This window comes from Vespa crabro, chromosome 22, assembly GCF_910589235.1.
Source record: "Vespa crabro chromosome 22, iyVesCrab1.2, whole genome shotgun sequence".
Lineage (NCBI taxonomy): Eukaryota > Metazoa > Arthropoda > Insecta > Hymenoptera > Vespidae > Vespa > Vespa crabro.
In genome coordinates, this window is record NC_060976.1 from 832,501 (window position 1) to 847,276 (window position 14,776).

The following is a 14,776-nucleotide window of genomic DNA, read 5'->3' on the forward strand; positions in this document are numbered from 1 at the left end:
AAAGAAGAAAATGTGGAACGAAATATTCGATAGGAGGATAAGAAAAAGAAACATAGGAGAAGCATGTAACATTTTGCGGGCTTCTGTTGTAACTAAAGTGAGTAAAAGTTTATCGTTCCTGGAAATTTAATAAATATCTCCTTCTCTCTCTCTCTCTCTCTCTCTTACTTCTCATACTGGAGCATGAAGAGACGATATTCCGAGGGCGTTCATCCACTGAGAAAGTCCTTCTATCCTGTCGCTATTTTCTTTTGCGTGCGTTTCGAGATAAGGGTTAAAAAGGTACCGCTTAAAATATGGTGCTAGATAAAATCGCGCATCTGTTTATTTACGTAATACGGGAGTCCGTGTTTATCTTCTTAGGCGAGAGTACGTCTGTGTATTTGTGTGTATGTATTAGTGACTAAGACAGATAGAAAAAGAGAGAGAGAGAGAGAGAGAGAGAGAGAGAGAGAGGGAGAGACACGGACTACTGTCTTTTTCTTGATAAGATTCTCACAGCCGGGCAAGAAGAGGAGCCACCGATACGTGGCACTGTGAGTTTAAAATGTCCTCCATGTGAAAATAAATAGATAATGGCCGTTCTTTCGTAGACATCTTTATCGTTGAAGCGATACGAGTGATTGTGTGGAATGAGGGATCTGGGGTCGAGGAGGGGTTAAGGGTGAAGAATTTACCCGTGTCTTCTCGTGATATTTCGTGCTAGATAATATCTTAGACCTGAGACCTGAGAGTTAACGAAAAAAAAAAAAAAAAAAAAAAAGAAAAAAAAATTTCAATTTTATTGCTACGTTCGACCGATTGTGTATCACGTCGATTGAAAATTGATACGATATTGTTGTTTTCTATTTTTTATTTTTCACTGTTTCTCCTTCTTTCTTTTTCTTTTTTTTTCTTTAAATTCGATTTTTATCCCCTTTCTAAAATCAAATATACGTAGGTATATGCGATTTAATTTACGATTGGAAAATAAAAATAATAAGTTAAAATGAAAGCGAGTGGGCGCCCACGTTTCTAGACAATTTATTAACGTTTTCGTTAATTTGTTAAACGTGACGCATATATATATATATTTACATATATATATATATATATGTAAATACTCATAGATCATTTTGTATTATTGAACGAGATATTGATCTCGTGATTAATTTAACTGTTCTACGTTATCGTTGTATTTTTCGGATATTTTTTGTTGACAGAAAAAAAAAGAAAAATCAAAAGAAAAAAGAAGATCTACGTGCGCAAATGAAAGAAATTGATTCTTTCTTCTTCTTCTGTTTCTTTTTCTTTTTTTTTTTTTCTAATTAGAAATACGAAAATGATATCTTCCATATTCTCTAGAGACATTAATCTGATGTAATTATTATAGAATATAGACAGTACGAAAAGGATATGATCATCATTAGATTCAATTCTAACTCAGTGTTAGGTGCTATGAGAAATTAGTGGTACCACGGACGAGATTAACCCACGGGATATCGCTGTTAACGTTGTACGCTTGAAATTATCGAACATTACGTATTGCTGCCAATTACACTCGGCTTTTGCTCCTGTTTACAAATACATAAACGACATGACGACGTGTTTGTACGTAGGCGTATACACATGTATATAGGTACCTATGTATATATATATATATACACACCTACATACATGGATATTACGAAGACTTATACGCGAAATCATACTATTCGTATACCATTTCGAAAGCTACCATTTAAAATGATTATACTTCGTTTATTTCCTTCGTAAATAAGAATTCGTAATTTCCACTCCCACTGTTCATGATTATTTCATATATATATGACAGTGATTATAAATCAAGATTCTTTTGAATATCTCGTTTGTTAGGAATAACAAAAAAAAAATATATTAAGAAAAGTCTCGTGATTTTATACGTCAAATATTTTAAGATGCCATTTAAAATGATTATATTTTGTTTATTTCTTTCATAAATAAATATTCGTAATTTTCATTTATAATATTCACGATTATTCTACGTATATGATAGGGTTATTATAAATCAAGGGTCAGTTGAATGTCTCGTTTGTTAGGAATAACAAAAAAATAGTAAACGAAGAAAAGTTTCATGATTCTATATGTTAAATATTTTAAAAATGTCATTCAAAATGATTATACATCGTTTAATTGTTTCGTAAATACGAATTCCAAACAATGACGTTTTATCAATCGTACTTTTTACAATTATTTTATATATACAAGATAGTGATTAAAAATCAAGTTTCAGTTAAAGATTATGTTAAGTTAAAAATAATAAGAAAAAAAAAATATTAAAAAAAATTTCATGATTTTATATATCAAATATTGTATAAAATAAATCATTCCATTTTCGATCCAATTGAATTAATTAGATATTTTATTTAATTAATTGATTAAATAAATGTTCATAAATGTTTACTACTTTATTGAATGCACAATTGACGTTTAGTAATTATATTTCTTTGTATATTTTGTAATATTTCAGGTGTTATTTGATTAACTTCATTTATAATTTTCGTTTGTAATTCTTCTAAGTTTCAGTTTTAGTAAGATTATTACCATTAAAATTCAATAAAATTATTCTTCACGTTCCTGTCTACATAATATATTTCACAGATTATTCATTATCTTTTTATAGATTAATATTGATTTATTCAGTTTTTAAAGATTATTCATTAAAATATTTATAATTAATTAAAAGAAAAGAAAATATAGTGTTTCTGTAAGAAAAATTAAAAATCCTTAAATTGCTAATGTATCCTGTATATTATATTTTGTACTCTTCATATATAATTTACAATATATATATTATGTATATATATATTATATATATACTCGTTTAATATATATATATATATATTATATATATACTCGTTTAATATATATATATATATATATATATATTATATATATACTCGTTTAATATATATATATATATATATATATATATATATATATATATTATATATATACTCGTTTAATATATATATATATATATATATATATATATATATATATACTCGTTTAATATATATATATATTTTTTTTTTTAAGATAACTGATTAGAGTATCTATTAAAGTATCTTAAAAAAGTATCATAAAAAAGAAATAAAAATTAAAAAAATGTCCCTTTTTTCTTTAGAAAGAAGAATCTGTTTGCAAATTATATATATAATCTTAAAATATTTGATACGAAATAGTAAACTTTTTTTTTAATATATATATATTTTTTTTTCCATTGCTACTAACAAACAAGATATTCTATTGGGCTTTAATTTAAAATTAATCCGTGTGTATACACACACACATTCACACACATACACAAAATAGAATTATTCAGAGAAATATTTTTATAATTTGATAAATTTGTTAATTGAATAATTTTTCTTTATCATACTGAACAAAGTTTCAGAGCGCTTTATAAGGTAAAGGTGAAGAATTAATAAAAAAAAATCTCACTTCATTTTTTCCCCCTCTTCTTCTTTTTTTTTTTAATTCTATCTTAACCAACAAAATTTTTTTGTAAATTCTATATTAAGTTAAAAAAAACATAATTGTCCCCTTTATATTTATCATCAATCACAAAATATAGCTTTTATAAATATAAGAACATGGATCAATATGGATTCTGTTCTGGATTTGTTCATCTTATATTTAAACCGTAAATAAAATATATGAAAGACCGATTGAAAGCGTATTATAAACGACAGGTATACGTATCATTTTTAGAATGATATCGTTAAATTACGATGTAAGCCCTTCAAAACATTTTCAATGAAACAATTTTTCATCTCGCGATAGCACGTCACGTTCCACATACTTTACTTTTAAACATTCGATAAAGGTCAAACTATATTCTTTCGTCGAGCGTGCTTTCGTCTTGTACGAAATAATAAACATTAAACGAAATCGTTTCCCCACTTCTTTATGTTTTTTTTTCTTTTTTTTTTTTTTTTTTTTCTTTAAACTTCTTACACCCACCATAGCCAACCTCCTCCCCCCTCATCCCAAACCCTCTTCGCTTCCTACGATTCATTTATTAATCTTATTTCTTTGAAGAAAGTATACGTGACTGGTCCTTCCTTTCAACTTGTCGTTGAAAAAAAAAAAGAAAAAAAAAGTCGTCTAAGATTATAAAACGATACGTTCGAGGAATAGGAGATATTTAATATAAAGAAATATTTTCTCGACGATTAAAAGATAATATTTTTCTTCTTTCATTCTTTCTCTCTATCACTCTTTCATAATCTCTTTTTTTCTCTTTATCTACTGATTCGCCATTGTTCATTTTAATTACATCCTCGATCGGTAAGTACTCTCGTATTTTTACGAGGCTGCCTGCAATCAGCAACTAATTATACGAACTCTTTAATATTCTCATTTTCCTTTTATCCTTTCTAGTATCTATAAACGTCTCTCTCTCTCTCTCTCTCTCTCTCTTTCTCTCTCTCTTTCTCTCTCTCTCTCTCCTTCTTTCTTTCTCTCTCTCGTCTTCTTCGTTGTCCCTTTTTGATCTCCTTATTCCTCGTTTGACTTTAATTAACGTTCGCCTTTCGACCTTTAATGAATCACAAATCTCGTTATTCACATTTTAATATTTGCAGTTCGATGAGCGATCGACCTATCTACCGTGCAAAAGTAAGTAACCGTTTCCATAGATTTAAATTCTGCTCTTTTTTTCTTTTCTTTTCTTTTCTTTCTCTTTTTTCTTTTCCCTATGGAAACGAATTAAAAAAGATGTAATATGCAATGACTGACGTAAAGTACGGAAGGTTATATTTATAATAAGTGGACTTTTTGCATAATATCGATATTTTTCGATATGCAGATATATGTATATATTAATGAAATAGTTGATAAATATTAGAATATTCTACTCGATCGAATAATTCTATTATCTTAAAGATAAATATCAAACGTATCTGATTACACGATAACATTCATGTCATTATATCGCGGAACTTTATAATATAGACATTTACTTTATAATAATTAGATCTTCTTATTTGATTTTTGAGATCAATTAATCAATGATATAATTTGACGATAATTTAGTAATTATTTTATCTATTAGATGAGAATATGTGACCTTTTATAGAAATGAAAATGTTCGGTATCTTTTTCTAGAATTAAAGTACTTATAAATAAAGTACTTATAAATTAAAGTATTAATAAATATGAATATATTAAAAGCAAAGTAGTTATAATATAGATATAAATACAATTATATTTATACATAATTATTAATTGTATATATATAAATTGTATATATGAATTAAAGTACTTATAAATTAAAGTACTTATAAATATGAATATATTAAAAGCAAAGTAGTTATAATATAGATATAAATACAATTATATTTATATATAATTATTAATTGTATATATGTAAATTTATAAATATAAAAATTATATTATTAAATTATATAATAAAATTATATATATATAATTTAATTATATAATTTATCATATAATTAATTATATAATTAAATTATATATACATAAATATATACGTATAATTATATATATATATATATATATATATATATATATATATATATATATATATAAATATATACGTATGTATGTAAAAATGATAATAAGAATTATTGGATGGCTTAAAGTATAAACAAATAGATACCATTTATAAATATATAGAAAGAATTTAAATTCATATGAAATGTAAATACATTATATAAATTATATATCTATACGTATAATATTAAATTATATATATTATACCATATATTATAATTATATAATATATACATGTAATATAAATAAATAAATAAATATATATATATATATATATCAATACCTATAACCAAATAAATATAGAAAAGTTCGTAGTAAGGGTGTACCGAAGAAAAGGGTTCTGAACAAACGATAAGGACAAGTACTAAAGACACTTACTTATTTGCATTTATATACGTACGTATATGTCTATGTGTTTATATTTCCTGTAACATAAGACGAAGTTACTAATATACAGCACAGTATAACACAACACAATATAACGCAATACAACAACAACAACGACAACGTCGACGACGACGACGACGAGGAGGCGACTAGGTGTGCCGTCATAAATCTGCCAAGCCGCGGCAAATTAAATCATTATCTGGAAGCTGGGAGCAAATTGAATTGATGCATGCTCCGAGGCTCCACCTTCTCCACCTCCTCCTTTTTCTTCTTCTTCTTCTTACAACGACTGAACTCCTCCGCGATCTTCGCCTCGTTACTTTTAGCGCTCATCTATCCATTGTTCATCCTTGACTATTTCTCTTCTCTATTTTATCATCTTTTCTCTCTCTCTCTCTCTCTCTCTCTCTCTCTCTCTCTCTCTCTCTGTCTCTCCTCTTCATTTTATCATCCTCTATCTCTATCTCTTTTTCTCTTTCTTTCTTCGGTTTACCATTTGCTCTCTCTCTCTCTTTCTCTCACTCTCTTCTCTATCTTTTTCTCTCTTTCTTCGTTTCATAATCCTTTCTCTCTCTCTCTCTCTTTCTCTCTTTCTTCGTTTCATCATCCTCTCTCTCTCTCTTTCTCTATTCCTCTTTCTATCTCTTCCTCTCATTATCTTATCACTCGTCTCTTATTACTCTTAGTACTTACTTTTGTTCTCTTCATTTCCTTTTTTATATTATTATCGTTATTATTTATTTATTGTTCTTTTGTTTTTCATTTCTTTTTTTTCCTTCACATTTCGTCCTCTCGCTCAGCTAAAATCTGTTTTATATTTTCTTTTCTTTTTCTTTTTTTTTTTTTTTGTTTTTTCTTTCTCTTTTGGTACATTTTAAATTCGCACAGTTACTTACTTCACATAACTTTACTTATTTATTTAATTAGAAATCATTCAATTTTTATTCTATATTTTTGTAATATTCACGTCGAAGAATTTATGGTTTTTTCTTTTTTTTTTTTCGATTTACTCACATCTTATCATTCGTATACAAATTATAATATCTGTTTATTTATCTATATATATATATATATTTTTTTTTCTTTCTTTCTTTTTTTCTTTTTTTTTTTTTTAATTCATGAATGAAAATTTTCCATCAATTTTAGTTCCGATCAGACTGTCTCCTTTTTATCTCTACTCCTTTCTCGTTTCTCAAGTCGCTTGAATACTTTTTAATTTACTTTTTATTTACTTCTCATTCTTCCTACCATAAACGTTCATAGTTTATTTTGCAAAAGTTTTTATATATATATATATATATATATATATATATATATTCGTGATCTATTCTTACAGTTTTATATTTCACCACGGGCAACTTTATCATGAGCATAAATATAAATATTTTCTCTCTCTCTCTCTCTCTTTCTCTTTTTTTTCTCTCTATCTATCTATCTATCTCTCTCTGAAATTTTTATGTTGTTTCTAGTTAGATAAATTTTTTCTCATTCTCTCTCTCTCTCTCTCTCTCTCTCTCTCTCTCTCTCTCTCTCTCTCTCTCTTCCCTCTTTCCTCATCCTGTTTTTTCTTTTTTTCTTTGTTTTTTTTTTTTAGAATGGTACGGTAAAAATTCATAAATTTCAACGCGATGCCTGGCAGCTTCTGAATGAGGAAGAGAATAGCTTTCTGATGGATGGTCGCGTTTTCCGTTTCCGCATAAAAAGTGCGTTGGAGAAGGATCGATAGAAGCTACTTTGCGGTGATTCATATCTCTCATGCTGTACGTAATAGTTTTAATTTTTGAAAACATTTTTTATGAATTTTCGATCGATTAAATCATTTGTTTGATACGTGTTAATACAACGTTACCATTTTTTGTCATATGCAGCAGCTCCATCCGACAATGATTTGTTATATGTATGAAAAAGTATTGGGTAATAATTTTGAAAATGAACAACGGTGAACAAAAATTTCAAAAATGAAAAATATTGATCGAACATTTTTAAAATGAACGATATTGTATAAAAATTAAAACAAAAATGAAGAATATTGAATAAAAGTTTTTAAAATGAATAATAACGAATAGAGCTTTTAGATAAACAATATTTAGTAACAAGTTTAAAAATGAACAATGTCGAATACAAATTTGAGAAATGAACGATATTGAAAGAAAATTTTTTAAATGAACAATATCGTATAACGATTTAAAAAATAAACAATATTAATTAACAATTTAAAAAATTGACAATATTGAGTGACAATTTAAAAAGATCGACAATATTAAATAACAATTTTAAAAATGAATAATATCAAATAAACATTTTTAAAATATGGAACAAAAATTTTTCAAATTAACGATATTGAAAAAAAATTTCAGAAATGAACGATATTGAGTAAAAATAAATAAAAAAAAAAAAAGAAAAAAAAGGTATCACATCGAATAAAAATTAAAAAACAACACTAATGAATAAAAATGAGTAAAAACCGAAGAACATTGAATATAAATTCAAATCTAAATTGGATGTCACCTTTAAAGATATCATTATACGAAACGTTTATTTAATAAAATAATTCTTTTATCTTTTAATCAAGATTATCTCTCATTGTAATTTATAGCAATAAATATCTCGACTTTATCATGTTCCATTCGTAATGAAAATGTCCGTTCTATAACGATCGCAAAATATGATTGTAACTGTAACGTGGCGAATAGTACACATATACATATATATACATACATATATATATATATATATATGTATATGTTCGTATATATATATATATATATATATATATATATATATATATATATGAACAAAACGATAATAAAACGTGTATAAATATTCTTAGAAAGTCAAGATAATTTTGCTGATCTCATTTAAAATTGACAGCCATAACTACAACACAGTAGTCCAGATCGCAGTTCGTTATATCTATTGTCGTATCCAATTTAAGCTTTTTTATTCTTTTTCCCCTGTTTCTTTTCTTCTTTTTTTTTTTATTAGATCTTTTGTTTTTTATTTAATTTCTTTTCGCTTTTGTCTTCTATATCTCTAATACTTGGCATTATTATTTTTCTTGGTTTACGTTTGAAATATAATTGTTTGAAAATCAAATAATCTCCACCTCTCTCTCTCTCTCCCTCTCTCTCTCTCTCTCTCTCTCTAGCTCTCTTTCTTTCACTTTTTGCATCTCACCTTTCTTTTAGTTTCTTGTTTAGCCGGATCCGTAAGCTTGTTGCGTACGAAAACTGTCATGAGTTATTTGCTTGTTGAATAAGTAGCACCATTTTGCGTAACACACATCGCTGTCTTGGTGCTCGTGAATTTCAAGCCATTCAGAGCGGAGAATTTCTTTTGGTTTCTCTCTCTCTCTTTCTCTCTCTCTCTCTCTCTCTTTCTCTTCCCTTCTCTCTTTTAATGTCTGAAACTTCATGTTCGATCGGTACGCAAAGAATATAAACGAGGAGATATATGACCCTGATTATGGTTAATGCATCGTGACCACAGCTCAGTTCGCCGATAGTTAATAATTCAGTTGCTACGCAAGATTTTCATGACGGTCAGTGACTAATCCAGTCAGATATCTAAACACTTTAATGAACATTGACAATAGCAGACGAAAGTTCGACAACTATTCTCAAAAACTTAACGTTTTTATTTATTTTTTTTTTTCCCCCTATAATGGTCTAATTTTTCTTTTATTTTTCACGAATTCGAAAATTTCAATTGATGCCACTATTAACTCTGACATTATTTAGCAAGACAATATTGGAATTTTAATAATATTGTGGATGACTGCTAATGGCTGCCCGAATTTTCGTACGGAGTCCGACATTGTTACAGATTACGACAGAGCTTATGTGTGCCATCAATTTCAATGGAGACAAAAAATATTTTTCTTTTTTTGTTATACAAATAAAACGTCACGTAACGACTTAAAATCATTAGAACGCGAAAACAAATTGAATTTGTTTGCGTTCCTTTATCGAAATAAAACAAAAAAAAGGGCAAAAAGAAAAAAAATAAGTTTCCAAAAAATGTCAATTTTTTGAATCCCAGAAACGTAAGTAAGTACCTATACGTAGTATATAAAATTATACATGCAATAATATTATTCAATAATAAAAATTTTTTATGTGTGTATATATAATTTAATAATGAAATTAATAATATATAATTATATTAAATAATTAAATGAACGTTGAATGTTAATAATTATTTTTTATTCTTATACCTAATTAATTTTCGTAGTTTGTAAATAAATAGTGATAAATTTTTTTCAATAAATACTTTTCGATTTGGTTGAGGATAAAAATATTGGAAAATAAAATTGGAAATGAAATAATATCTATCTATTTATCTATCCATCTATCTATTTATCTATCTATAGAATGTATAACTCAAGTTATTCACGAGGGGTTAATAAAGTTCAATGAAAAGAACAAAAATAAATAAATAAAAAACAAAAGGAAAAAGAAGAAGATAAAAAAGAAAAGAAGAAAACTTACCAGACCATCGCAGGCTGATAAAGCAACTCGAGAGTTTGGATGATCACGAATGAATCCACGATAATGGCATTTGCTTGAACGATTTTTTGGCGGCGTACGTACGTGGAAATCACGTTTATGCCTCTCAACTATCATGCTCGGCCCGATGAAGTCTTTGGCAGCTGTCAATTCGATATGATACTCTTTGCCGGCTATTGACAACCGATAATGTACCTCAGTTCCATCCTCGTCGTGATGATGACTCACGTTATGCGAGATTAACTCGCCTTTATGGCTAACCTTACGTGGTATCACGATCTCGTGATCGTGAAGTTGATCTTCTAATGTATACAATCCTGAAGATAAAAAAAATAATGAATGTTAATCGATCATATTATGAATCCTATATTAATATTTATAGAAGGAGAGAAAGAGAGGGAAATAAAGAGATAGAGATAGAGAGAGAGAAAGAGAGAAAGAGAGAGAGAGAGAGAAAGTTCAAACGTTCATAATATAAATAAGCTGTTATTTATTCGGTCAGTATTTTATAAATATTTAATTAATATTTTAATTCAATTATTAATATTGATAATAAAGTATCAGTATGTAATATGTGTAATTGTCGCAATATTATTGTAACGCTGAGATTTAATTATTTATTAGTGATCAAAATATTCTTATATATTGACTATATATTTTACAAAATATTTATCATTAATTAATAAAAATATATAATTAATAAATAGAAGTGATATATATATATATATACATACATTATATAATATAATATTTATTTTATAAATATTTGTATATACCTATTAATTATATATATGTAAATTTATGAATAAAAAATATATATATATTTAATATATATAATGTATACTTTATGCGCACATATAATTATTATATGTATATATATAAATGATAATAAGAATATCATTGTCAGTTTACTAATAGAGTTGATACATTTATAAAATATAAATATATATATATATATATATATATAAATATATATACATACATTATATAATATAATATTTATTTTATAGATATTTGTATATACCTATTAATTATATATATGTAAATTTATGAATAAAAAATATATATATATTTAATATATATAATGTATACTTTATGCGCATATATTATAATTATTATATATATATATATATATACGCATTTATAAAATATAAATATATATATATATATATATATATATATATATATATATATACATATAAATGGTAATAAGAACGTTACTGTCAGTCGTAAACTTACTCGATGGCTTAAAGTTCAATCGAATAGACTTCTATCGCACTTCTATCATATCGTTACTCTTGTTAAATCCAAGAGAAGTACCGTCCTGGGAATCCAAGATCTCGACGACGATACGCGGAACGTTTGTCGAGCGTTTATTCAGCGGCACGTAGAGAAGCGTGGGTAGTAAAACGGTCTGATTATAACATTATACCAAGAGCAAGTGGACTCGTAAACGCCATGGCACAGGAGCATGTGCTATGAGTAGAAAGAGCCAAATGGTGGAAGAGAGGACGTTATAGAACCGTACGAATGTTCAGAGAACAAGAAAATAATGGAAATACGGAATGGCGGGGTAGAACGGGGTTATAGGAGATCGGTGAATGCCAGTATAGGTGAGGGAACGAAGAGGGTGAGTGAAGAAGAAGATGAGGAGAAGGAGGAGGAGGATGTAAAGAAAAGTTGCGGTGAACAGAGATGGAGGCATAATACTTGCTCTGTCACGATTCAATACTACCTGCAATTTCTTCATTTATTTATGCATTCAATAAAACAGCCAGGAACGTTGCGATAATAGCGCAATAATGTACAAAGGAAAGGGACATAAAGTTGAAGACGTAAATGACACACAATGGGGAAACGGTAGATATTTTCTTAGCGGTGCTTGCACGCTTCTCCAATCTAAATACGAGTATTATTATCATTTTGAACTGGTTAGATGAGTGTGGTTTTTTATCTTCTTTTTTTTTCTTTTTTTTTTTTTTTTTTCATTGAACTTTCCTAGTCGAACGGAATCTCTTGTTGTTATCTTTGATTTTTTTATCTATGCCATAGTGCAACTCCTTGACTTTTTTTTTATATGAATTTTTTTTCTTTTTATTTTTCATTATAATTCAATAGTTTATTATGTGTATATAGTTATATGTATATTAGTAATATTATATACATATGTTAATTATTTTATAAGTAAATATTGTTAGATAATTTATTATTATGATTTAATTAGGAATTATTTACGTTTAAATCTTGCATTCGCACACAATTGCGAAAAAATAATTTCTCGTAAAATTTGTTAGATATATATATATATATATATATATATATATATATATATATATATATATATATATAATAAATATTAATCAGAATAAAAATTTATTATTTTTTAAGACTTTACGAGAGATTTTATTTAAATTAAAATTTGTTATTATTAAAGAATTTAGAAAGATTTTTATTTAAATTAAAATTTATCATTTTTAAATAGTTTAGAAAAGTCTTTATTTAATTTAAAATTTATTGTTAATTAATATATATGTATATATATATATATATCATATTAAATATATATACATATATTAATTAATATTTATATAATATATGAATATAATATTTAATATATATATTTAATATCTAAATTAAAAATTAATATATATATATAATGTATATGTATGTCTTCGAAAAGAAAAAGAAAAAAAGAGAGAAAGGGAAAAAGAAAGAGAGAGAAAGAAAGAATAAGAAAAAGAAAAAGAAAAAGAAAAAATATAAGTTCATTGTATCGTTGTAAGTGTTACAAAGGTGATTAGTATTATTGAAAAAGCGGAAGGGTAGGAATTTGCGTTCAATTAATGCGAAGCGTTAAGCGCCATTATGAGCTTCGACTTCTTGAATGAGATTTTCACGCGATATATCTACACTTCGAGACTTACACTAACACGTACGTTAGTATTATGTATACATATATATCTATATATATATGTATATGTATATGGGCATACATACGTACGTAACATACGTACGTAAGTACGATCCTGCGTGATGGATGGAACGGTGAGGATTTATGTGAATGTTTTCCGGGGCATTCGTTCACGCGCGCGCGTTCTCGCATGCTTGTCGTACGAGAATTCTAAACTCATTTGTCAATGGTCGCACATGCGGCGGACGTACAAGAGACAACCGATGCCGTGACTTTCGAACACACGAATATTTTTCCTCATTTTTTCTTTCTTTTTGTCCTTTGAAAAAGATATATATATATATATATATATATATATATATATATGTATGTATATATGTTTCATAATTTTCAAGAGTTTTCACTGTACTTCGCGGCCGTGCATGTGTGTATTTTTCTAATCAATCTAAATAAACTTTTCGCCTTATTGCCCTTTTTTTTTCATTTTTTTCTTTCCTGTTTCTCAATTTTTTTGTTTTTCTACTATCAACTGATATCTAGAAAATCGTGTAAATAAGCTTAATTACGTTCTTTATCAGTAATTTTTATGGATTCTAATTTGATTTTAATGATTTGAATTAATGTCTGATTCTAATGGGATGATGTAAAATGTGAGAGGTAAGAAACAGGTGGGAGGGCGGGGTGGGGGAGGGGGGAGGGAGGGAAGAGAGAAGAGAAATATTCAACGACGTACGAATGTTATTATACTTGAACGAGTGGGAATCGAAGGTGGCGTGAAGAAGAAACAATGGCGATTGACGAAAGATAAATTATTTCAATCGGTGATAGATTTGCGCACATCGATACTTCAAACGATTTTCTATATGAAATGAAATATATATATATATATATATATATATATATATACATATATGTAAGGAAATTAAATATATAGAGACCCAAGTATAGCTGTGTATATATTTTCATTTTTAATTATACTATATTGATTCTCAAGACATATATTCTTTGTTAAATCGATAAGTATCGTGAAATTTTGATACATATGCGTAAATAAAATATACATAGATATACGTATAGATGTATCTATTTTTTCATTGATAATCGTTATATATTTATTCTCATGATATAAATTCTTTGTTAAATCGATAATAGCTATTGTCAGATTTATATATATATATATATATATATATATATATATATATATATATATACAGTTATAGATGTGTTTATGTTTACATTAATAATTGTCTTATATCGTTTCTTAAAAAATATGCATCCTTTGTTATATCGATAATAAATATCGATAAATTTTTATATATATGTATATATGAATAAAATGTACATAGACATACGTATAGATGTATCTATGTTTTCATTGATAATTATCCTATATCAATTTTCAACATATACATTCCTTGTTAAATCGATAATA

General features: G+C 26.7%; 1 protein-coding gene across 5 annotated transcripts in view; it reads right to left on the reverse strand.

The window, feature by feature from the left end:
- Positions 1–14,776, reverse strand: part of LOC124431625 (A disintegrin and metalloproteinase with thrombospondin motifs 18) — an 88,079-nt gene that overhangs the window by 24,647 nt on the left and 48,656 nt on the right. For all 5 annotated transcript variants that reach the window (XM_046979731.1, XM_046979732.1, XM_046979730.1 and 2 more), the window contains exon 3: positions 10,416–10,750. In XM_046979731.1, the coding sequence (XP_046835687.1) occupies positions 10,416–10,750 (335 nt within the window). The remainder of the gene's footprint in view (positions 1–10,415; positions 10,751–14,776) is intronic.